At 37.4% G+C, this 26,889-nt stretch overlaps 1 protein-coding gene across 1 annotated transcript in view; it reads right to left on the bottom strand.

The window, feature by feature from the left end:
- GABRA3 (gamma-aminobutyric acid type A receptor subunit alpha3) overlaps positions 1 to 26,889 on the bottom strand; it is a 351,529-nt gene that overhangs the window by 123,470 nt on the left and 201,170 nt on the right. The window contains exon 5 of the mRNA XM_036017204.1: positions 22,770 to 22,990. Within this exon, the coding sequence (XP_035873097.1) occupies positions 22,770 to 22,990 (221 nt within the window). The remainder of the gene's footprint in view (positions 1 to 22,769; positions 22,991 to 26,889) is intronic.

Here is a 26,889-nt window from a genome sequence, read left to right as displayed (position 1 = left end):
GAAGCCTCTGTTGGCTTTAAACAGGCCAAGTCAGTTCTGCTGGTCTTCCTGGCTGCAGCGGGCTGAAGGGAGTTGGGTTTCACTTTTCTCCCTTCCTATGATTTTGCAGGGATGGGGGCCAGGTCTGGGAGGCACTCTTAACAGGTGCCCAGCCTCCAGCCCAGTTCCTCCATTTGCTGCCAGGCCCCAGTGTCCTCCTGCACCAGGCCTAGGCCTTCAGTCCACCCGTATTACTGCTGTTGATGTGCACCAAATTAGGGCAAACTCACATACCACCTTCTGACTCTTTGTTGTCATAGGTGCTAGGAGCTCTCAAAGTCTCTTCAGGGTAGTTCAGCTTCCCCACTGAGTTAAGTCTTTCTGAGGACTGCTAATTCCCTGAGCCCTGCTGCTCTCCTCTGTGAGGGGTGCCTCCTCCTTCCTCTTAGGGAGCCAGTCTGGCCCTGCAGGGTGGGAGCACAGCAGTGCTAATATAAAATATTTTCCAAGGTGCTGCATAAAATAGGAAAATATACCCTAGAGGGGAAAAAATGTTCCTGAACTAACTAGAGTCCTAAAGGTTAAATAAACATTATATACCTATGATTGATTCTATATACACATATATATGTATATATATATATATATTTAATTATATATATACTACTGAGGGGTAGTGGGTGGAAAGGGGCAAAAGGGGCAAGCTTGGAACTGTAATAACATTATATATATATATATATATATATATATATATATATATATATATATCATGTTATATATGTGTATAACATCATGTATAACATCATATATGTATATAATGTTATTACAGTTGTTCCAAATTTGCTCCTTTTGCCCCTTTCTACCTACTACCCCCCAGTCCTACCAGCAATCCCCTCACACTTAGTTTATGCCCATGGGTCATGTATATAAGTTCTTTGGCTACTCCATTTCCCATACTGTTCTTAACACCCCCTGTTTATTCTGAACCTACCAATTTGTACTTCTTAACCCCTACACCTTTCCCCCCATTCTCCCCCTTCCCCTCCCCACTTATAACCCTCCAAATGATCTCCATACTTATGATTCTGTTTCTGTTCTGCTTATTTTCTTACTTTGTATTCTAGATTCAATTGTTGATAGTAGTGAATTTATTGCCATTTTAATGTTCATAGTTTTGATATTTTTCTTAAATAAGTCCCTTTAAACATTTCTATAATAAGGCCTTGATGGTGATGAACTCCTTTAACTTTACCTTATCTGGGAAGCACTTTATCTTCCCTTCCATTCTAAATGATAGCTTTGCTGGATAGAGTAATTTAGGTTGTAGATCCTTGCTTTTCATCACTTTGAGTACTTCTTGCTAGTCCATTCTAGTCTGCAAAGTTTCTTTTAAGAAATCAGCTGACAGTCTTATGGGAACTCCTTTGTAGGTAACTCTCTGCTTTTCTCTTGCTGCTTTTAAGATTCTCTCTCTATCTTTAACCTTTAGTATTATAATTATGATGTGTCATGGTATGGTCCTCTTTGGCTCCAGCTTGTTGTGGACTCTGTGCTTCCTGGAGTTGTATTTGTATTTCCTTTGCCAAATTAGGGACATTTTCTTTGATTATTTTTTCAAATAAATTTGCAATTTCTTGCTCTTTCTCTTTTCCTGGCAACTCTATGATTCGAATGTTGGAACATTTCAAATTGTCTCAGAGGCTCCTTAGCCTATCCTTTTTTTTTAATTCTTTTTTTTTCTTCTCGATTGTCTGATTGAATTTTTTTTCTTCTTTATGTTCCAAATCATTGATCTGATTCTCAGCTTCATCTACTCTACTATTGATTCCCTAAATTTTTCTTTATTTCACTTAGCATAACTTTCATTTCTGCCTGGGTCTTTCTTATGTTTTTGATGCACCCAATGAGTTCCTTGAGCATCCAAAAAGCTGGATTTTGAACCTTGCATATGATAAGTTGCTTATCTCCATTTTGTTTAGGTCTTGTTCTGGAGTTTTGTTCTGTCCTTTCATTTGGGCCATATTTCTTTGTCTCCTCATTGTGGCAGTCTCCTTGTGTTTGTTTCTATGTATTCAATAGAGCTATTTAAAATCCCTATCCTAGCAGCATGGCTTATTGTAGAAAAGCACACCCATAAACTGGACGGAGTAGAACCTTAGGTAATTGCCAAAGTAGGGCATCCCATGTGAATCAGGTTAATGAAGTCTCAGATATTGTGTCTCTGCTCTGTGGCTCTGTGTCAGAGAGTGCTCAGAAAAGGACAATGGCCACTGTCTGGCTCCGGGGTTTTGTCCAGGAGGAAGCTATCCCCCAGCACTTGCCCTGATGCCTGACATTTCCATTTCCCTCCATATGCCCTGGTGCCCTTCAAGCTGCTGCCCCAGTGCAGAACTGAGAGGGAGTGAGTCTACATAACTCCTAAGTACATTTTTGGCCCTTTAAGAAGATATACCTGAGAATCCTGCAGTTTCTTCCTCCATCCCAACCCCCACTGGGTTTTATAGCCAGAAGTTATGGGGATTTATCTTCCTGGCATTGGAACCCTGGGATGGGTGGTCTGGTGTGGGTCTGGGATCCCTCACTACCAATATATTTCTTCCAATTTTTATGCAACACATGTGGTTGTGGGATTGTCCATTCCAAGTCTCCACATCTGTGTGTCTCTGCATCTCTGCTCTTCCTACTTGCCTGTATGAATGTGACTCTTTAATTCCTTGGTTGTCAGACTTCCATACAGCTCAATTTTCCAATAATTCTGGGTGATAATTGTTTTATATTTTAGTTGTAATTTTTGCTATAGTCGTATGAGGAGGTGAGCTGTGTTTAACTATGACTCCATCTTGACAGGAAGTCCTAAAGGCTAACCCTCTAAATTTTATTGAGTAAATGCACTTGTTCAGTTAGACTATCAACATGTTGAGAATAATGGAGGAAGGAACAGCTTACATTTATAAGGAACGAGGGTCTCTAGAACTCAGTATGAACCCCTAGGCAATATATCACCTAGGCCTTTTAGAAGGAGAACAATCTGCTCTGCATTCTGAGGGATGTTCTTTCTAAAAACCAAAGGGTAGAAAATGTTACTTCAGGAGTGGTTGAGGTGCCAGACAGGCTATTTCTATAATTAAGGAGTAAAGGACAGAATCTGAGATTTATGGTGAAAAAGAAAAGATAGTAAATAATTAATAGCCACTATCAGTAGAGAAGTAGAGGTTGAGTCAGTTGAAATATACCACCATCAAACACCCAAACCACACAGTGCATTAGTCACAAGTATCCCAGTTGTCTGAAGGCTTCCCTTTAAATCCTGGAACTATAGGCTAATGGCTTCAGTATACTGGAAGTCCAACACTATACCATTGCATTTAGTCTTCAGGGGGAGCATGACTCAACCTTAACAATTACTTCAGACATCTGTCCCCAGCCTCATTTTCTGACATTCACACTGTCCCCCATTCTCCAGATATCTGCAAATACTTGTGGTTTCATCAAAAATCTTCTGTGTCTTTGTACACATTGTTTTTCCCCCTGCCTGAAATGCTCTTTTTTCTTCATATGTGCAACAAATTTCCTCCAAGTCTTTGCTCAAATATCACCTCTTCCATGATGCTTTATATGTGCCCTAAAAGCATAGTGAGTTCTCTGCATCACATAAATCCCAAAGCCCTTTAGAAAAATACTTCAGTTTTTATCACTGTTGAAATAATCTTCTAGCTCCAAGATGAAGCTACTCTGGTTTGGAAGGCTATGTCAACAAACTGAAACTTAAATAATCTGTATCCCCATAAAGCTCTGGTCAACCAGAAACATAGTATATCCAGTTGGCCAATCCCCAAACACCGAGTCAACTCTGGGCCTTCTCATCCCAAACATGGTTGACTATGTGGCCATTGCCAATCAGATCTTTTTAATTGTTCTCTTCTTTGTTGTTTATCCTTTATCTTATAAAAGTGTCCTTCCTTCTGTACCATTTTGCAGTTCTTCCAATGGAGACTGTTCACTTCATGAAGTGTTATATAAAGTTTGTTTGTTTGTAACACCTAAATCGTTTTCTTTAATCATTTTAACAGCGCATAATGTTATCAGTCTGTTTATGTGCCTTTCTTCTGCACTGGATTGTGAGAAACTTCAGAAAAAGGTCTCTTTATCACTGTAATCCCATCCCTAGTATGGCAATTGGACAGTCAATGAAGGCTTCTTAATTTAATACATATTTCTACAAGATAGGCAGAACAGGAATTTCCATCCCATTTTCCAGAAAAATAAACTGAGGCCCAGAGAGGAGAAATGCCTCATACTGCTAATCTGTGTCAGAGTTGGAACACACAGCCAGAGCTCCTGATTTTTATAGTAAAGTCCACTTCACTACAACATATGCCTCTACTCTATATAGGGGTAGCATCTAAGATAACTTTGTTGTTTGGAACTAGAGGGAATCTTCCACAATCTGTAAATTGCCTTTGTGTTAGAATGAGCTTTTTAACACATTCTGCTTGGAAATCAGCTTCTTGCCTTTGAGAACAAAGGAAATTCTTGTTATTTATAGTCCCCAATTTCATTTTGGAGCTGTCAAAAATGAAACAAATGTGAGAATATCTGTTGGGAGTGTTTTTCCTTCCCTCCCTCCAGTTTAAACACCAGTTCCCCTGGGATGCCCTGCCATATCTGAGCACATGCCTCCAAGTTGTGATAAAACCTGTAATTTTTAGCTCACAGCACTTCATTGTTAATTGTTTGTGAAAATTCTATTACACCTAATGGTGAATTATGTGTCCTATCTTTTCTGCATGATGTGAGCTCTTGGAGGGTAGGAGTTATCATCATGTGGAGTGCACAGAGTAATTTGTGGTTGACAGAGGACTTTTACTATTATTTGCTTCTCATCTCATTGCAAGCTTTCTCAGAGTTCAAAACAAGCCACTCTATCTTCTATGATCTTCTGTTCATTAGAGTGAGGTTCACCAAGTGTGGTTCTGTGAGACTGTCCCTAGCTTAATGAATAAGGAACTACAGGTGGAATCTCCTAAAGCCATTACAGAAAAGGACCATGCGAAACAAAGCAATGAATGCTACGTTGTTTTGATTGTATTAAATACTACACAACTAACAATGTGACCTAAATTTTTTCTCTGGTTTCTGACATTTCTGGAGGTAGTCTCTGTAATGAAGACTCAAGTGTAAGCTATTTGCATGTAAAGTAGAAAGAGAGGAGTTTTACTGTTAGCATTTGGGGTGGGGGAGTCCTGGCATCATGTACAATTTATCTTTGGAATATCCATGGTATATTAGCAAAACTGACTCAATCATACAATTAAAGAACAAAGGAAGGCATGAAGGTCTGAATATGACAACAAGCCTCTTAATTGGTTCAAAAACACTTTATTTTTGATGATGCAAGTAACTAATGAATACTTATTTTCTTTAATTTTCAATTAAATGTAAGACACTATTGCCATGTAGCCTAACATAAAGAAGACACTTTGTTGATTGTATTCCATTTTACAAAATCCCATTGTATCAAAGGTCTGAATTCCACACCTGCATTTACAACTGCAGCTTGTCATGTCCATCTCATACTTCCTATACTTAAAATATCCCCTACATTCTTTTCTTAGGGGAAGTGGTGGGATGTAGGGGCGATGGGATTTGCTTTAATGTAAGAGTGACTTGGGTATCTGTACAAGCCTTGCTACTTATTAGTGGTATGATTTTGGCTCTATTGAAACTTCAGTTTAGTAATTATATGGGGACATTAACACAAACACTGCCACAAAGTAGACATGTTCTAGGACATATGTAAATTGGCATGGCTTGTTGTATTTACTCCCCACAACTGTCTTGTGAGGCATGTATTGTTATGATTCACTCCACTTTACAGAGCAAGGTCCAGGAATAATGTTACCACAGAACCTACATTCTTGATCTATTGTGTTTGAACTATAGCATGAATATTGTTCACTTTTTTCTTTATTTTTATTGTTGACACTATGACAGATGTCCCTATTCTACTCCCCACCCTCTGCCCACCTCCATCCACCCCCCTCCCCCTTACACTCTGGTTATCAACACACTGCTGTCGGTGCCTATATGTTCTTTGGCTAATCCCTTCACCTTCTTTCATCCAGGAACTTCCTTCTGACCCAGGGAATATATCCTAAAACATCAATACAAAAGAACATGCACTCCTATGTTAATAGCAGCAATATTTACAATAGCAAAGATCTAGAATTAGCCGAAGTGCCCACCAGTAGATGAGTAGATTAAAAAAGCTGTCGCTCATCTATAGATTCAACATAAATACTATCCAAGATTCTGATGACATGCTTATTTTTTGTTTTTCAATTATTTTTATTGTTATTCTATTACATATGTCCCATTTTTTTCTCCTTTGCCCTCCTCCACCCATCCCACCCCCACAGTCAAATCCCACTGTATTGTCCATATCCATCATTCATAGATGTTCTTTGTCTAGTCCCTTCCCTTCTTTCCATCATTATTCTCCTCCCCTCTCCCCTCTGGTCACTGTCAGTCTGTTCCATGTTTCCATGCCTGTGGTTCTATTTTGATAATTACTTTGTTCATTAGATTCCTCTTATAGGTCAGATCATATGGTATTTGTCTTTCACCAACAATAAACAACAAGTGCTGGTGAGGATGTAGAGAAAAGGGAACCCTAGTGCACTTTTGGTGGAAACACAGACTGGTACAGTCACTGTGGATAACAGTATTGAATTTCCTCAAAAAACTAAAAAATGGAACTGCCTTTTGACCCAGTGATTCTGCTGCGATGAATATACACTAAGAATCCCAAATCACCAATTCAAAAGAACTTATGCACCCCTATGTTCATAGCAGCACAATTTTCAATAGCCAAGTGTTGGAAGCAACCTAACTATCCATCACTAAATGAGTGGATAAAAAAACTGTGGTACATATACATAATGGAATACTACATAGCAGAAAGAAAGAACTCACTCTTATCTTTTGCAAGAGCATGCATGGGATGGGACAATATTATGCTAAGTGAAATAAAATAATGCCATAGTTCACAGAACTAGAACAAATATTTCAAAGTTTATATGGAACCATAAAAGGCCCCACATAGTAACAACAATCCTAAGAAAGAGGAACAAAGTTGCAGGAATCACACTATCTAATATCAAACTATACTATAAGGCCATAGTAATCAAGTCAGCATGTTATTGGCATAAAAACAACACATAGATCAATGGAGGAACAGAATAAAGAGCCCACAAATTAATCCTATAAGTTTATAGTCAATTAATATTTGACAGAGGAAACAAGCACATACAATGGGGTAAAGATAGTCTATTCAATAAATGGTGTTGGGAAAATTGGACAGATACAAGCAGAAAAATGAACCTAGACCACCTTCTTACACCACACACAAGAACAAATTCAAAATGGAATGAAGACTTAAATGATAGAGGCAAAACCATAAAAATTCTAGAAAACATAGGCAGCAAAATCACAGACATTGCTCACAGCAATTTTTTATTGGATATATCTCCCCAGGTGAGGGAACCAAAAGAAAAAATAAACAAATGGGATACATAAAACTAAAAGTTTTTTGCACAGCAAAGGAAATCATCAACAAAATGAAAAGACAGACCACAGAATGGGAGAACATATTCACTGATACATTTGATAAGGGATTAATATCCAAAATTTATAAAGTACTTACACTACTCAACACCAAAAAACTAAACAACCCAATTAAAACATGGTCAAAGGACCTGAATAGACACTTCTCCAAGGAGGACATGCAGAGATGCAATAGACATATGAAAAGATGCTCAATGTCACTAATCATCAGAGAAATGCAAATTAAAACCTCAATGAGATAGTACATCACACCTGTCAGAATGGCTATTATCAATAAATCAACAAAAAATAAGTACTGGCCAGGATGTGGAGAAAGGGACACCCTTTTGTGCTGTTGGTGGGAATGCAAATTGGTGCAGCCACTGTGGTAAGCAGTATGCAGAAAAATGTAAAATGGAACTTCCTTTTTATCCAGAGATCCCACTTCTGGGAATATATCCAAAGTAATACAAAACACTAATTCAAAAGTACATAAGCATACTTATGTCCATCGCAGTGTTATTTACCATCACCAAAATATGGAAGTACCCAAAGTGTTCATCAATAGATCAGTAGATAGTCCTGGCTGGTGTGGATCAGTGGATTGAGCACCACACTGGGAAGCAAAGGGTACTGGTTCAATTTCCGGTCAGGGTACATGTCTGGGTCGTAGGCCATGTCTCCAGTAAGGGGCGCGTGAGGGGCAACCACACATTGATGTTTCTCTCCCTCCCTTTCTCCCTTCCTTCCCCTCTCTCTAAAGATAAATAAATAAAATCTTTAAAATATATATTAAAAGATATTATGAGTGGCTAAAACAACTATGGCACACAATGGAATACTACTCAGCCACCAAAAAGAGGGAAATTTTACCCTTTGCAACAGTATAGACGGACATGGAAAACATAATGCTAAGTGAAATATATTGCTGCTCGGCCTTTTGGCTAAGATCAAGTGAAATAAGCCTGTCAGAGAAAGACAATTACCATATGATTGCATTCATACATGGAATCTAATGAACAAACTGAACTAACAAGGAAAATGGGGACAGACTCATTCACAGAGAGCAGATGACAGCTATTGGGGGTGGGGAGGTTAGGGTGTGGAGGGATTGATCATACAGAAAAAATGACTCATGGACATGAGTGTGGTGATTTTCAGGGGGACTACAGGGGACTACATGGTAATGGAAAAATATAATAAAGATGAAAAAATAAAAATAATAATTAAAAGAAAATAGTAAAAAAATGCCATTGCTCACTTTTTTAAAAAACAGTAATGTTTCCTTGTAACCACAGGATAAACATATGTTGTATCACTTCCAGACTATTATACCTCATCTGTCATGCAGAATCTTTCCAAATAGGTACTATTCCATTTCGCTATATTTCCCACTACACTTCCTTGTCACTGCCATTTTCCAAAGGCTTATTTATTTTTCCACATTCCATGAAAATGTTAACACTTGGATTATTATTTTTCCTAACCCTCAGTACTTCCATTATCCTAGGGGAAATTTTTACTTACAGAAAGCAATCATATAACATCCTGAACTCCCCCTAACTTCCAATCAGGCACCAAATACCATCAATGATACCTTTCATAGACCCATATACTTCTAAAAAACCTTATTTAGTTGAGAATGCAATAGTACCAAGACAGACAGTCCTGAATTTGCCTAATAACTACATCGTCTTGGGCAAGTCATTGTTAATTTTTAAGCTTTACTTTCTGGATCAATTCAACAGAAATATTGGGCTGGCCAAAAAGTTCATTTGGTCTTTTTCTGTAATATGGCTCTAGTAGCACTTCATTGTCTTAACTTCATTCAAAACAATTTTGTTAGATTGTATTGTGACAGCTGTCATATAGCATGCATTAAAAAAATCAAAATTGGTGAATTTTTGTGGTCATTTTAATACTGAAGATGGAATAATATAAGCAACATTTTCAGCATATTATGCTTTATACTTCAAAAAAGGTAAAAACGCAACTGAAACACACACACACACAAAGATTTGTGTTATGTATGGAGAAGGTACTGTGATTAATCAAACATGTCAGAAGTGATTTGTGCCCTGGCTTGTGTGGCTCAGTGGATTGAGCACGGGCCTGCAAACCAAATGGTTACCTGTTCGGTTCCCAGTCAGGCCACATGCCTGGGTTGTGGATGTCCCCAGTGGTGGATGTGTGAGAGGCAACTACACACTAATGTTTCTTTCCCTCTCTTTCTCCTTCCCTTCTCCTCTGTCTGGAAATAAATAAATAAAATCTTTTTAAAAAATTGATTTGTGAAGTTTTGTGCTGGAGATTTCTCTCTGGATGATGCTCCATGGTCAGGTAGACAAGTTGAAGTTGATAGTGATTAAATCAAGGCTTTAATTGAAAGCAATCAATGTTATACCGTGAAGAGATAGCCAACATACTCAAAATATCCAAATCAATAAAGTTATTGGTGAAAATGAAAAATGTGTCTTTTTAAAAAATGTTTTATGTATTTATGTTTAGAGAGAGGGGACAGGAGGGAGAAAGAGAGGGAAGGAAACATCAATTTGGGTTGCCTCTTGCATGCCCGCCCCCCCTCCGCAGGGACCTGGCCTGCAACCCAGGCATGTGTCCTGACTGGAAATTAAACCGGCAGCCCTTTGGTTTGCAAGCCAGCACTTAACCACTGAGCCACACCAGCCAGGGCCAAAAATGTCTCTTATGATTTACAGAAAAATCTAAAGGCACTTTTTAGCCAACCTAATAATAATACCTATTTTAACAGTTTTTTCTGAAGACTAGAGATGTTTTATGTAAAGTTTCTGACACATAGCAGGTTTCTAACACATAGTGAGTATTATTAATATTATTATCAGGGTATTGTACCTTATAAAGCTAGGCACTTCACCATCATCCTTGCTTTTCTCTAATCTACTTTTCACACTGTTCCCACAATGACCTATCTAAAATGAAAATCTGTTTGTGTCACTCCTTTGCAATAAACTTTTCAATGGATCCATTTCATTTTTATGTCAACATACCTCATAAGTACCCCTTCTTCAATCTAGGCCACTATCCTGTACTCCACTTTGTGGTGTGGTCACAATGAACTTTTAGTTTCTTTAATATATTATCACCACCTCCCCTCCTCATAACCCTGGCCTTCATTGCTGCTGTTCTCTTTGCCTCTGTCCTTCCCTTCCTCTCATCTCTTCCCCATCCCCCCTCACTGAATCATTTACTCCCTATCTTTTACTCTAATTTACTTTTACACTTCTTTTAAGTCTCAGTTGTAAAATGATTTCATCTGGAATTTATTGTGGTAATTCCCCATCTACTCATTTTTATTGTCCCTGGTAGATGCTCCCATACTATTCTCTGCTTCCCCAATCATAGCACTTACTCTACTTTATCATCATGATTTATTTTATTGTTTTCCCCACTAGAATGTAAGCTATGTGAGGGCAGAGATCTCATCTAATTTTTCTCATCAGTTTATCTCTAGTTGTCAGATATATGATGTCAATTCATGATACCTGCTTTCGTGTATGCTATTTCCTCTGCCTGGAATACCCTCCTCATCTGTTTGATAGTTACCTACACTTTCTTCAAGATTGAAGATACAAGATAAGCACTGCCTCCTTTCTTCAACTTTCTGTGATACCTCCAAATGATTTTGGGATGCTCCCTACACTTTAATTCACTGTACCTCCCTCTGTTTAAGGACTTTTTATTATTGTGAAGCAATCTGTGCACAAATCTGCTTTAATGACTAGACTGTAAGGTAATTAAGGCATGATCTGAATCTTATTTATCTCTGTAGCTTAGTACATATCTCAAAGCCATAAACATGATAAGCACTCATAAATGTGTTGAATGAATGGTTCAAGTCAATGGGATAAAATCTAGTTAAATTCAATTAGTACTTGTCTTTCTTACTCAAATAATCAATTGGTGGAACTGTTTTACTGTTATATGTTATGCAACATTTATATACAATAGGTATAAAGAAAAATGCAATGAACCTATTTACCCATATCTTCATCAATAAATAAAATGTTGTGGGAAGATGGTGGCAAAGTAGGTGGGAGCTGAGCCCACTTGCTTGTGCACCCAACTGAGACACTTAGCTGATATTTAAAAAAAAAGAGAGAGAGAGAAAGAAAATAGCCAACAGAATCTTAGCTGATATGAAGTTTAGAAGCCAAAGGGTGCAGAGGATGCTTCAAAATGGGCAGTAAGGAGGTTTTAAATGCATATGGGGAAAGTGCTTGGGAATGGCCCCAGAAACGTGGCTGCAATGGGAACATCAGAGGTGAACTGGTTCGGTGATAGCAGCCTAGCAGCTCCTTCCCCTCCAAGGGCAGGGAAATCACAGATCAGCACAGGGAGAGACTTGAAAGTGTAAATTTGCTAGGTGGAAAAAAAGGCAGCAGGCACAAACACAGCTGGTAGCACAGCCAAGATAGGGCAGTGGTCAGGAGCCAGGACAATGCCAGAGAGTGGGGGGGTGACCCTGGCAGCACCTGGAACTGGGAGAAGAGGTGGGCTATGACTGGCTATGACTGACATAGACTTGCAAGTGCCAGGGAGTTGGGGTGTGTGGAAAGCTGGGCAGTGACTTGGAGCACCAGCAGTGCCCACAGAGATTTTTTCAAAAGGGGAACTGAGACACACTGGGCAGGGACTTACTTCATGAGTGCAGCTGCCTGGCCAACAAGGAGGGAGAATTGTGGGCATGATTTGCTCCCACTAAGTGCACCTCACAGATCAATTAAAGGGGTGTGAAGCGAGATAGTTTATTGGTGCCAGCCCAGCCCAGATGCACAGAGTAGAGACTGTGGGGCACACAGTGCTCTGAGGGCAGTGGACTGGAAACTGAGCACCTGTGATTATTGTAACCCAGACTGAGCCCCCTTCCTTGCCAAACCGCCTAAAAGGGAAAACTGAGCTGTACCCCCAACTCCTGCAGCAGCCTAGATTTGCAAAACCCACTGGGCAGGCTGAATGAACCAGCAGGGGGTCTTTCTTTTTTCAAGAGTAAGACAGTAAGACCTGGACTGAGAGAAAATCAGAGACAGATCCAGAAAGAAGTCAAGTGAATACCAACATCTCAGACAAATTTCACCTTGTTCTTCATCAGAACTTGCATTTTTAAATTTTTTCCTAATTCTTTTCTTTTTTATAGTTTTTTGTTTGCTTTCTTCCTTTCATATTGCATTTTATTTTTTCTTCTTTTACTTCACTCATATTCCAAATAACTTACAATTCTTAGCCTTTTACTTTTTATTCAGATTATATATCTCTATCATACTATTGTTATTACAAATCCCACACAGCACCTTTCCATGATCTTAATCTGTTTCACCATTTTCCTGAGTTTTGTTACTGTTATTGTAAACTTTATTTTCTCTTACACTATACCATGTACCTATCCCTTACTCTCACGATTTCTCCTCCATCTAACCTCACATAAGCACTATTCTTTCTTAAGTCAGCTCACATTCTTTTTACCCTCCTATAATAGTCTTATTTCTTTTCCACCTTTTATTAACAGTGGCTAGTTCGATGAAATACCATGGTTATTGCTATATTTCTCCAAAGGAACACCTATTTCTTCACTATTTGTTAGTACTTTGAACCCCACAGAACACACTCTCTCTGTCTTATTCCATTTTGCCTTCCCCCTGCCCATGATCAGTTCAGTGAGGAATTTTATTTCATTTTTACCCCTTTCTCAGTCTGGACTTTACTCCTTACTCTTAATAGTTTGCTCCCTCCATCATCTCAAAATCACTTTTCTTTACTGTAGACATCTCATATCCCATTTGCTTTTGTATAATATTCTTTTTCCCATTCCACCTTTATTAAACTTCATTCAGCTGTCATTGCTATTAACCCTGCTGTGGTTTTTCTTCAATTTTGCTCCTATTGGTCCAGCGCCTTTTAAATTTTACTTCAAACCTCAGAGTATACCCTTCCCTCATCTTACCCCATTGTTCCTATTGCTCAATAGGACAGTATTGTTCCTTTCATATTTTACTTATGTTTTAAATTTTGTTATCTCCTTTTCTTCGCCTTCATACTATCCCCACTCTTATCAATTTACCTCCCTCTTATCACCCCCCTATTTTAGTCATCTCATATTCCCTTTGTCATATCTTATAATATCTGAAATCTCTCTTCACCTTTATTAAATTTTGCTCAATTGTGGTTGAGATTGCTGATGTGGTAGGGGGATTCATTTTGCTGGTGTAGCTTTGGTTCTCTGGTAATACTGCTTTCTTAACCAATACCTATACAACAGCATACAAGACAAGGTGAGAGTTGTAACTACCAATAAGCTCACTAGATTGGAGAAGCCACCAACAAGTAAAGCCCAAGTACAGCAAGAGAACCCACATAAATGGAAGAAAGGGCAGCCATACAACATAAAAACAAAGAGATTAAAGAGAATGCACCACTGAGTCCCATAGAACTCCTACCACAACAGTCCACCTACAAAGACAGGTAGGCAAAGCAGAGCATCCTGAGACAAACAAAAGGGGTCAACTTTAATGGGGAGACAAAGAAAGAACCCCCAATCAAAAGTAATGGAAGAATCCTCAGTAAAAGAGCTAAAGGAAATTGAGGCAAGAAATCTATCACACATAGAACTCAAAAAAATGGTTAAGGGGATGCTCAAGGAATTCAGTGACAACTACAGGAAACTGAGTTAGAACTATAACAGCATGAAAAAGGAAATAGAAACTATAAACAAGAATCAGGAAGAAATAAAGAATATAATATCTGAAATAAAAAATACAGTAGAAGGAATTGCAATCAGGTTGGATGAAGCAGAGGACTGAATTAGTGAGCTGGAAGACAATGTAGAAAGAAATACCCAGGTAGAGCAGCTGTGTGAAAAAAGATGCAAAAAATAGAAAGATAGCTTAAGGGAATTGGAGGACAACATGAAACAACATTCAAATCATAGGAATACCAGAAGAGGAAGAAAAGGAGAAAGTGACAGAAAATCAGTTTAAAAAATAATGACAGAAGGTCTGGCTGGTATGGATCAGTGAATCAGTACTGGTCTGTGAACCAAAGGGTAGCTGGTCTGATTCCTGGTCAGAGCACATGTCTGGGTTGTTGGCCAGGTTCCCAGTAGGGAGGTATATGAGAAGCAACCCCACACTGATGTTTCTCTCCTTCCCTTCCCCTCTCTCTAAAAATAAATAAATAAAATCTAAAATAAAGAAAAGCAACAGCCTACAAACAAGACTATTCTATATAGCAAGGCTGTCACTTAAAATGGAAGGCAAAATCAGGAGTTTCCCAAACAAAAGAAAGTTAAAAGAATATACCTCCACCAAACAAGCATTACAAGGCATACTAAAGGGACTGCTTTAAGAAGATGAAGGCACAGAGTGAGAGAAAGGGGAGCACAGGTACAAAAGGAAAAATGGCAAAGAATAACTACCTATCAATAGTAATATTAAATGCAAATGGATCATATGCTCCAATAAAAAGACATAGGGCAACTAAATGGATGAGAAAACATGACTCACATATATGCTGTCTACAAGAAACCCATATCATAACAAAAGACCTAAACAGACTGAAAGTGAAGGGTTGGAAATAACATATTCCAAGCAAATGGACAGGAACAAAAAGCCAGGATAGCAAGACTTATAACAGACAAAATAGATTTCAAAACAAAGGCCAGAAGAAGAGACAAAGAAGGCCATTTCATAATTCTAAAGGAAAGAATCCATCAGGAAGCTATAAAGATTGTAAACTTATATGCAACCAACATAGGAGCACCCAAACATATAAGGAAATACCCAGAGGACTTCAAGAAAGATATTGACAACAACACACTAATACTATGGAATTTTAACACCCCACTGTCAACAATGAATAGATCTTCCAAACAATATATCAAAAAGGATATTGTGGCATTGAACAATGCCGTAGATCAAATGGACTTTATAATATATATAATCCTATAATGGTATCTTTACCAATGGCTCCTTTGGTATCTTTCATACCAAAGGAGCAAAATACACATTCTTTTCAAAATGCACATGGAATATTTTCAAAGATAGACCACATGATAGGACACAAAATAAACCTCAAGAAATTCAAGAAAATTGAAATCATTTCAAATGTTTGCTCAGATCACAATGGCTTGAAACTAGAAACTAACCTCAAGGGAAAGAACTCAGAAACAGTTAAATATTTGGAGACTGAATAACATGTTATTAAACAATGAATGGAGAAACAATGACATCAAGGAAGATACAAAAAAGTTTCTGGAAAAACAAAAATAAACCCACAACAACCCAGAACCTATGTGACACAGTGAAGGCAGTCCTGGGAGGGAACTTCATAGCAATACAAGCCTACTTAAAAAAAGATAGACAAATTTCAAATAAACAACCTAACCCTATATCTACAAGACTAGAGGAACAACAACAAACAAAGCCCAGAGTGAGTAGAAGGAAGGAAATAATCAAGATCAGAGCAGAATTAAATGACATATAAACTAAACGAATAATTCAAAGGATTAATAAATCCAGGAGCTGGTTTGTTGAAAAGGTAAACAAATTCAACAGACTTTAACCACACTCATGAAGAAAAAAAAAAAGAGAGGACCAAAATAAATAAGGGTAGAAGTGAAAGATTAAAAATTACAACCAATACTACAAAAATTAGTGGTATTTGAGAAATACCACTAGCCATGCAATCCTTGGTAAGATTTTCCTAAGAAGCTGTCCTGTAGTTTTCCCATGGAATCCAGGTGTCAAAAATGATAATAGGAATGCTGTAGACTAACAAACACTTTCTGAAAAATTCTAAGCATTCTTCAGACCTTATCCAACTTGTGCTTTTTATGCGTCTATATAAAGGCAGCAGATACATTGTTACCTGAATGAGAAAGCAGATCATCTGTACCTTGTAAAAGGTCACCATATGAATACATTGTGGGGTCCTAAATAGAGCCAAGTTTTTATATTGTCTTGAACCTAGTTCTCCCTCCAGACCCATTATCCTGGGTCCAAGGCAAAGCATATACTGTGTAAGGAAACCAATGGATTCTCATGCTTCTAAACTTCTGTACCTCATCCATTCTGTACTTAAACATAAGCACAAGAAAAAAAAAGAATAAACACAGGCCATTCTGCACAGACTCCTATCTTCCTAATCTCCACTTTCCTGTCCAATTGAGAATAAAATAAAAAGAACCCAATGGTCTCTTCTTCCCTTTCATCCAATTCTATTTTCAGGTGACTGATCCTTTGTTCAACTTTTTCTTGTGCCCTCCTCAATCTGTATCCTCATTCTTCTTCATAGTTGAACATCCCTATGCCACCTTTCCTTCCTTCTTTCCTTTCTACCATGTCTCCAAAGCTCAAACTTATCCTCTATCCATTTTTTTTCTTTTATTATTCAGTTTTTTCACTATCCTGTTCTCCTCACCCACTCTCTATTCTTTTTTCATATACTATTCTCATTTTCTGTGTTCATTTTCTTTTCTGCCCAACATTCTCTCTTCCCTGTAGCTACTCTTCCATTTCATGACTGCTTTTTACCCATTCATATCTCCTCATCATCATTCAATTCCTCCAACCACCTCATCCTTCTTCTTCTGTTTATATCTACTGCACTACATTCTTTCCACAATTATATACACCCCCATCTCCTCTTTGAACTTTTTTCCTTTATGCACTTTATTACAAGTGTAGCTATATCTATTCCTTTACTTATTCTCTATTCTCTCCAAATTCTTCTTCATACATTATAACCACACTTTTGTCCTATCCTTCTCAACTCCTTTTAAAAAGTTATGTCTAACCTCTATTCTTTCATGTAGTATAAAGAGAGATGTCCTTCTTCCTTTACAAGTAAAACGCTCACTATAGTTTTGATGCCATCTTCTTATGGTTTTCCCTGGAATCTTGATGTCAACAAAACCCTGTTTCTACTGTATCTTCAATCTTTGTCTTTCTACTAGCCCCCTTCTGCTATCTCACAAACATTTGCCAGTCTCTTCATTCAAAAAATATAGCAATTGTTTCTTTTAGTCCTGGGTGTATCTATTATATACCCAACCCTTTCATTTTTTTTAAAAAAGCATTTATTTATTGATTCATTCATCTATTTATTTATTTTTTAATTTATTGAGATGACATTGGTTTGCCAAACCATACAGGTTTTAAGTGTAAAACTCAATAAAACACCATTGGAACACTACATTTTGTGCCTATCACCCCAACCAAAATCTCATTTCATCACTATCTGCCCCTCTTTACCTACCTCCACCTAGCCTCCTGTCCCTTTCCCTCTGGGTATCATCACCCCACTGTTGTCTGTGTGTCATTTATATATGTTTTTGGATGAAAGAACATGAAGGGACTAACCAGAAAGTATTTTCTATGTTTACTATCTCTACTACCTCTATGCCAACTCCTAAAAACTTTGCATAACACTAACCACTACATTGAAACAGTGTATGTAAAGAACTCCAATGTCTTCCATGTTGCCAAACCTAATACATATTTAAAAATGTGGGGTTTTTTTAATGATTCTAGAGAAAGAGGAAGGGAAGGAGAAAGAGAGGGAGAGAGGTACCAATGTTAGAGAGAAACATCAATTGGCTGCCTCACCACACATGTCCCAACTTTGGACTAAACCCACAAACGAGGCATGTGCTCTAACTGGGAATCAAACCAGTGACCAACCAACTAAGTCACACTTGCCTGAGCCATAATTTTAATTATTTATATTAATTAAGCTCTCTTTAATAACCAACAATGTTGTAAAAATGTATAAATAATAACAAATAGCATGAAATTGCAATAAAACTGGCAGAGTATGAATGCTGGCTCTATTATTTACAACATAGGTCATCTTCGAAAATTTTCTTACTCACTCTGTCTCAGGTTCCTCATCTGTAAAGTGGGAATAATAGTACCTATCTCATAGAGTTGTCATAAAGATTATAAAAGTAGAATGATTAGAAGAGTACCTGGCACATTATAGGTTCTATATTGATGTTAACTATTGTACTTATTATGCTATTATCAATGTTATTACTATTGATCACACTCATCTTTTTTAAAAAATTGTTATTCCTTTCATATATCAGTCAAAACTGATTAGATTAATATACAGTAACAAGTAATCCTAAAATCTCAGTGTACTAAAGCAACAAAGGTTTATGGCTCACTCACACTATTTGTCTCTCTGAGGTTGTGGTGAGGGTCATTCTCTTCTATGTCATCTTCAATAAGAAACACAGAGCAATAGAGCCAAGACCACCTGGCAAAATGATACTCACTGTGGCCAGGGGAGAGGAACATGGAAACACATATACTAGTTCTAAAAAGTTTCCTATCCTCCCTCAGAAATAACATGTTATTTTTACTCATATTTGGTTAGAGAAAGCAAGTCATTTGTTCTTGCCTAATTTCAAGTCTCCATGGAAATGAAGTACTACCATGTACCTAGGAGGTAAACAGGAAATATTAAAAGTACCAGTATTGACTACCACACTTAGCTTTCAAGGCACTGCACATTAGTGGTCCTGTGAATACCTTCTTTACTTTTCCTTTGGTCTCCACAGGTTCCACTTTTCCCCTTTTGCCTTAATAATAGTGATACTGCATGACTGGATCTTTGGCATGATTTTTTATCACTCTAAATACTTTCCTGAAGTGATCATATTCATGCATATACAGTTAATACACATATATAATATTTGGGAAGAGATCAATAAAATACATACATTAATTTTATTGATGTCTTCCCTAGATTATTTTCCCTTCACCTCTCTATCTACTTTTCTCTAACATTCTCTCCTCTCCTTTATTCTCATTCACCCTCTAGTCAATCAGATTCTCCTCTATAAATTCAACTTTTCCCTTAAGTATCCATTTGCTATTCATTCTTCCCTGGCTATCCTCTTATCCCCAAACTCTTTCAGGAAAAACATCAAAAAATTGCAAGTTTAAAATAATAAAGGACTAGCATACAGGCAAACACATTTCATATATTTACCACATATTTACCAGGCATGCATTATTTGAGTTTTATTTCACATATTAAAAATAACAAATATGACTTCTGGTAAGATGGAAGCATAGGTGGATGCACCGTACCTCCACGCACAACCAAGATTGGAACAACAAAAATTTAGAGGCAGAATAACATCCAGAACTGACAGAAAATTTATCTGAATGGAAGTCGGACAGCCAAGAAGTTGAAATAGACCCATTTATCCAGACCGGTAGAAGGGGCAGAGACAAGCAGCCGGGCGTGGGGTCACGTTGAGGAGAACAGGGAGAATTGGGCGCATAAGGCAACTGGGAGCGTAAGGCATCTGGGGCATGCAAGATCTCAGTGGATGGACCCTGAGTATGCAAGTGGCAGCTGGCAGACCCAGTGAGGCAGCGATTGCGGAACAGGGCAGAGCACGCAACCAAGGATCCCAGGGAAGGGACTGAGGTCCCACGGAGAATGGAGCTACCGCCATTGTTCCCTCTTGACCCCGCACCCACACAAAACATCACTTTCTAGCAACTGGGGTGCCCAGCCCTGGTAAAAACCTAAGGTTCAGCCCCTCACCGTAACAGGAGTGACCAGTCCAAAAAAAACCAAAAAAAACAAAAACCAAAAAACAGAGACAGAGAGAGAGAGATAGCTCAAACAGAAGCATGAATCACTGCCCCAGAACTCATCCTTTTGAGCAACCAAGAGATAGCTAACCTATCAGATGCACAGTTCAAAACACTGGTGATCAGGAAGCTCACAGAATTGATTGATTTTGGTCACAAATTAGATGAAAAAATGCAGGTTACCATAAAAGAAATGAAGGAAAATGCACAGGGAACCAACAGTGATGGGAAGGAAAATGGGACTCAAAACAATAGAGTGGACCAGAAGGAAGAAAGAAACAACTAAACAGGAAAGAATGGAGAAATAAGAACTCAAAAAAAAAAAAATGAGGAGCTTAGAAGCCTCCAGGACATCCTTAAACGTTCCAATATCCGAATTATAAGGGTACCAGAAGGGGAAGAGGTAGAGCAACAGATTGAAAATGTATTTGAACAAATAATAAAGGAGAACTTCCCCATTCTGACAAAGGAAATAGACTTTCAGGAAGTCCAGGAAGCTCAGAGAGCCCCAAAGAAGTTGGACCCCAGGAGAAACACAGCAAGGCACATCATAATTACATTAGCCAAGGTAAAAATGAAGGAGAGAATCCTAGAAGCAGCAAGAGATAAGGGGACAGTAACCTACAAAGGAGTTCCCATCAGACTGTCAGCTGATTTCTCAAAAGAGATCTTACAGGCAAGAAGGGGCTGGAAAGAAGTATTTCAAGTCATGAAAGACAAGGACCTATATCTCAGATTACTCTATCCAGCAAAGCTTTCATTTATAATGGAAGGACAGATAAAGTGCTTCTCAGATAAGGTCAAATTAAAGGAGTTCATCATCACCAAGCCCTTATTTTATGAAATGTTAAAGGGACTTATCTAAGAAAAGAAGATAAAGAAAAAACATGTACAGTAAAACAACAGCAAACTCACAATTGTTAACAACCACACCTAAAGCAAAACCAAAAGAAACTAAGCAAACAACTAGAACAGGAACAGAACCACAGAAATGGAGATCACATGGAGGGTGAGCAACAGGGGAGTGGGAGGAGGAGAGGGGGGAAAAGGTACAGAGAATAAGTAGCATAGATTGTATGAAGGAAATAGACAGGGGGAAATAAGAATAGTATGAGAAATGTAGAAGCTGAAGAACTTATAAGTATGACACATGGACATGAACTAAAGTGGGGGGAAGTGGGTGGGAGAGGGTGTACAGGGTGGAGGGGAGTGAAGGAGGGAAATGGGACAACTGTAATAGCATAATCAATAAAATATATTGAAAAAAGAAAATAAAAAATAACAAATACACAAATTTTGAATACCCACAGAACCTGCATTAAAGGATCACATTTTTCTATTAAATAAATGTTCACTTAGTTACTTAAAATTGACACTAACTCATGGGAGAGGAAGCTTCAGGAAGTGACAGCTGATAGCAGAGGAACTAGTGAAAGCATAGACAAGAACCAAGAAAGTTTTTAGTGTTGGGACATAGAATTTTATTGAGCTGGAAATCTTATTAAAATCATTCTTTTTGAAAACAAAATTTAATACCTAAAATCTCTAATGATAATAATGCCTCATGAAAAAAGCATAAAATTATGAAGCTCTTTATGCTTTGGGGGTATAAAATTATGATATATGTTTTAATCAACTAATAGATATAAGATTAAGCAAAAGTAAACTTACAGTTGTGAGTATACAAGAGTTTATTCTCATATTATGATTTATTAATTACTGTATGATTTGCCATATGAATGACTGTAAACCTACTTTTGTCCAACTCGGTATATCATAATTTCTGCCCCCAAAGCATAAAAGCCATTACAATTTTGTTTTTCATAAATCATTTAATACTGCTTAAAAGATATAATCTTAAGTTCTTGAAAAGCTTCACTTATATCAAACTCCTCAGCTTTCCCAGACATTGTGGAATTAAAAATATGTTGCTGTAATTTTGTGTGTTTGTCAGTGTGTGTGTGTGTATACACATACCTAAAGGAGTTCACATATACACCCACACACTGACACACACACACACACACACTATATATATATATATATATATATATATATATATATATATATACACACACACACACACACATTGTAGTTTCAGAAAATATCCATTATTATCTCGTTTCACGCTCATAACTCTGCATTATAGGAGAAGATTTTGGCTACATTAAAACCTGGCTCATTTTGTCATAGTGTTCATACCTCTATATATGGCTGTCAATCTGTGTATTTAATTATTCTTGAATATGCTTGTGTGTTAGTCCACATGTGTCTTGGAATAGGCACACATTTATACATCATGGATATATATCTGTGTTTATGAGAATGTTCATATGGCCAACTCTCAATTCATATGTGTCTATAATATATATGTCTGTGAGTGTGTATACCTGAAAATTACGTTAGGAAGGACACAGCTATATGTACATTTATAATCTGTAAACTTGAAAGAATTTTTGATGTTTGGCTTGAAACATGCCGCTTTCAACCCCATTCCTACCCCCAACTATACTTTAGATAGAAGTACCACTTTCTGACCTCATTGTGTAAAGGAGGGTTCCATTGTCCACCAGTCTGAGTAACTTGTTAGGTGTGGTCATGTTATGGGCCACCGATTTCTTGCCATTGTGAAAGAAGGTGTCAGGGGTCCATATCTTACTAGCCAAAAGATTGTTCAGTGGAAGGATCTTCATGGGTCCATCAAATTTCAATCTTTCATCATGCCATGTCTGTCGAAAAAATACATCAATGGTGTATTCCTAGGGACAAAATAGAAAAAGAACAATGTATGAATAGAGTTCTAGTAAGGACCTACGGTGTCCTTAGCAGATATTAATTGCATTGCAATATTTTCTCTGATGAATAGATGCAGCAGCCTATTAATAGTAGTTGTGTGTGAGTACAACAAATGATTATGATTAAAAAATGGACATCAGTAAGTACAAAGGTAATATATCTGGGAAGATTTTGCTTAGGAAAGTCACTACAAACACTGCCCTGCACATCATAAAAGCTAACCATAAGACACTGCCTTATAAAAATGCAAGAGATCCCTTCTCTGCACAGCAGAATCTCTAGTAAAAACAAATTCATTACCTTGTCCATTCTACTAAATGACCGTATATGAACATGAAAAGTGAATAGAACAATCATAATGAATCCAAAACCTTAAAATTTAAAACACATTTTATTTGAGCCTCAAAATTAGCATGTTTAATGAATTAATATCTTGAAAAACAAGGAACTCTTATAGATAAATAAGATAAAAGTGCACAAAGAAAAAAATGGGTAAATGACATGAACAGAAAATTCATGAAATGGATAAAAATGGCTAATAAACATGAAAATTTTCAAAATTGCTGTTAATATCAACACAAATTAAAATGATAATAAATGATCCAGGTTTTGGTAACAGCAGACTAAATTATGTACATATACCTTCTTATACCTATTAATTATAAACTTTGAATAAATATATAAATTAATGGAAAGACATATAGAGGGAGACTATTTGAAAGCAATGGAAAGTGACTGAAAGCAGACAAAAACTTGTGGAAAGTCTACCCTTGAAGGGTGGTAATAGCAACAGATTAAAATTACACTTGTGTCTTTTCTCTCCTGAATTTGCTCCTCCAAACCTATAATTCATATGCTAGGATAACACAGCCTTACTGGCTCAAAGTGGCAGATAATCTGGAAATTTAGGTATGGGGGTCCTAGAGGCAAGAAAGCCACAGTAGAGATGGTACCCCAAATCTGAGTACATACTCTGTCCCAAATCCTAGCTAATAGCTACACTATACATACATGAGGAAGACTTCATGTTTAAAAAGTGCAGGCAGAAACAATAGAGGAGTCTTCCACTAAATCACAGATAAAAGAACTGTGCTGGGTGATGATTGTGAGTTTGGCAGAAATCAGAAAACTTATTGGCTTAATATCTAAAGGGACATAAAATGGGGGAGGGTTGAGGGTGGGACATGGGGAGGGAAAAGGGAGACAACTGTACTTGAACAACAATAGAAGAAAAGAAAATATAAGAAGATATAGCTCAAGGCTGGCCAAACAGCTGAAAATTCTGGGGGAAGGCCCTGGAAGCAAGAAAACCACGCATAGGGTGAGTCTCAAAATATGAGTACAAAATCTGCCCCAATCCTTGACTGACCCCTAAACTACATATTTGCCATGTATAATGAACAATTTTGCCCAAATTTTTGAGGGAAAAATGAGGATGCACATTATACATGGGTAATACTAGTTCTATAGCTATATAAATGTTTTTAGTTCTTTTATTTATGCTTATGCACTAAAAGTATAACTCCAGAAAGCAATAATGATATCTGTATGCAAAATAATACCCTGGAATATGATAATCAGTTTTGTTCCTAAATATAAGGAAATAAAAAATTGAATTAAAACATTAAAATAAAAGATTTTTCCTGAAAATTTGGGTCAAAAATATGGATGCACAGTATACACAGCAAAATATGGTACATAAGGCAAGGGGGACACCTCTAGGAAGCCAGGTAAAATAAAGAAACATCCACAAGCTGCTTAAAATTCTTTGGCTTCAAATCCATTAATGGCCTTCAAATATACATGGAATAAGTTCCAATACCTTCCCCTTACCTAGAAAGCACTTTGTAAACTGGTTTTTGCCTTCTTCTCTTAGCTCTTCTTTTTCAAAATTTTTATTTTAAGTTATATCTCTTTGGGGGTAATATTGGTTAATAAAATTATATAGGTTTCAAGTGTTCATTTCTATGATACATGACCTATATATTGCATTGTGTGCCTCTAACTCAATGGAATACTACTCAGCCATAAGAAAAGATGAGACTTACAGCCAAGATGGAGGCATAGGCAGATACACATTGCCTCTTCATACAACCAAAAGAAGGACAACAACAAATTTAAAAACAAAAACAACCAGAACTGCCAGCAAATTGAACTGTATGGAATCTGACAACCAAGGAGTTAAAGAAGAAACACTCATTCAGACTTTGCCAAAACACAGAGATGTGGGTTGCCCCACCCTGGCAAATACCTAAGGCCCCACCCCTTACTATGTAACAAGTGTGCTGAGACAAAGAAAATGAAAGAACAGATCAAAATTCCAGGAAAAGAAGTAAGTGATGAAGAGATATCCAACATATCAGATGCAGAGTTCAAAACACTGGTAATCAGGATGCACACAGAAATAGTTGAGTATGGTCACAAAATAGAGGGAAAAGTGAAGTCTATGAAAAGTGAAATAAAGAAAAATAAATAAGGAACCAACAGTGACAGAAGGAAACAGGGACTCAAATCAATGACTTTGAGCAGAAGGAAGAAATAAACATTCAACCAGAACAGAATGAAGAAACAAGATCAAAAAATGAGGAGAGCCTTAGGAACCTCCAGGACAATTTTAAACATTCCAACATCCAAATCATAAGGGTGCCATAAGGAGAAGAGGAGGAGCAAGAAATTGAAAACTTATTTGAAAAAATAATGAAGGAGAACTTTCCCAATCTGGCAAAGGAAATAAACTTCCAGGAAGCCCAGGCAGCTCATAGAGCCCCAAAGAAGTTTGACCCAAGGAAGCACACACCAAGGCACATCATAATTACATTGCCCAAGGTTAAAGATAAGGAGAGCATCTTAAAAGCAGAAAGAACAAAGGAGACAGTTACCTACAAAAGAGCTCCCATAAGACTATTAGCTGTTTTCTCAAAAGAAATCTTGAAGGCAAGAAGGGGCTGGAAAGAAGTATGAGAAGTCATGAAAGGCAAGGACCTACATCCAAGATTACTCTATCCAGAAAAGCTATCATTTAGAATGGAAGGGAAGATAAAGTGCTTCCCATATAAGGTCAAGTTAAAGGAGTTCATCATCACCAAGACCTTATTATATGAAATGTAAAAGGGACTTATCTATGAAAACTAAGATGATCAAAAATATGAACAGTAAAATGACAACAAACTCATAGATATCAACAACTGAATCTAAAAAAAATAACAAAAACAAACTAAGCAAACAACTAGAATAGGAACAGAATCACAGAAATGGAAATCACATAGAGGGTTATCAGCGGGAAGGCAGAGGGGGGAGAATGCAGGAAAGGGAGAGGGAATAAGAAACATGAATCGTAGGTACAAAATAGACAGGGAAGTTTGGAATAGTACAGGAAATGGAGAAGCCAAAGAACTTATATGTTTGACCCATAGACATGAACAAAGGAGGGGTGCTGGTAGAATGGGGGGTGCATGGTGGAGGTGAATAAAGGGGAGAAAAAATGGGACAAGTGTAATAGCATAATCAATAAAATGTACTTTAAAAAAAGATGAAATACTTCCATTTGCAACAACATGAATAGACCTTGAGAATATCATGCTACGTGAAATAATCTAAGCTCTTCTTTAACCATTCTTCCCTCTACAGATTACTCAATCTTGCTTTTCTCTTCCTCTAGCATAACCAGCACATTCCTGCCTAAGAATTAGGGTATTATATACTTTGTTGTCTAAACTGGAACACTTGAGTGAGAGAGGAGGCTTTATTAGTAATTATACCAGAACAACAGATATAAAGCAGGGCAATGCCAGGTAAAATGCTGGAACTAGACTCCCACATAAAACCAAAATCCTGAAGAGCTCAATCTCAGCAAAAGGGTTAA

This window comes from Phyllostomus discolor, chromosome X, assembly GCF_004126475.2.
Source record: "Phyllostomus discolor isolate MPI-MPIP mPhyDis1 chromosome X, mPhyDis1.pri.v3, whole genome shotgun sequence".
Lineage (NCBI taxonomy): Eukaryota > Metazoa > Chordata > Mammalia > Chiroptera > Phyllostomidae > Phyllostomus > Phyllostomus discolor.
The sequence above is the reverse complement of the archived record's forward strand: the minus strand, read 5'-3'. Positions and strand labels throughout refer to the sequence as shown.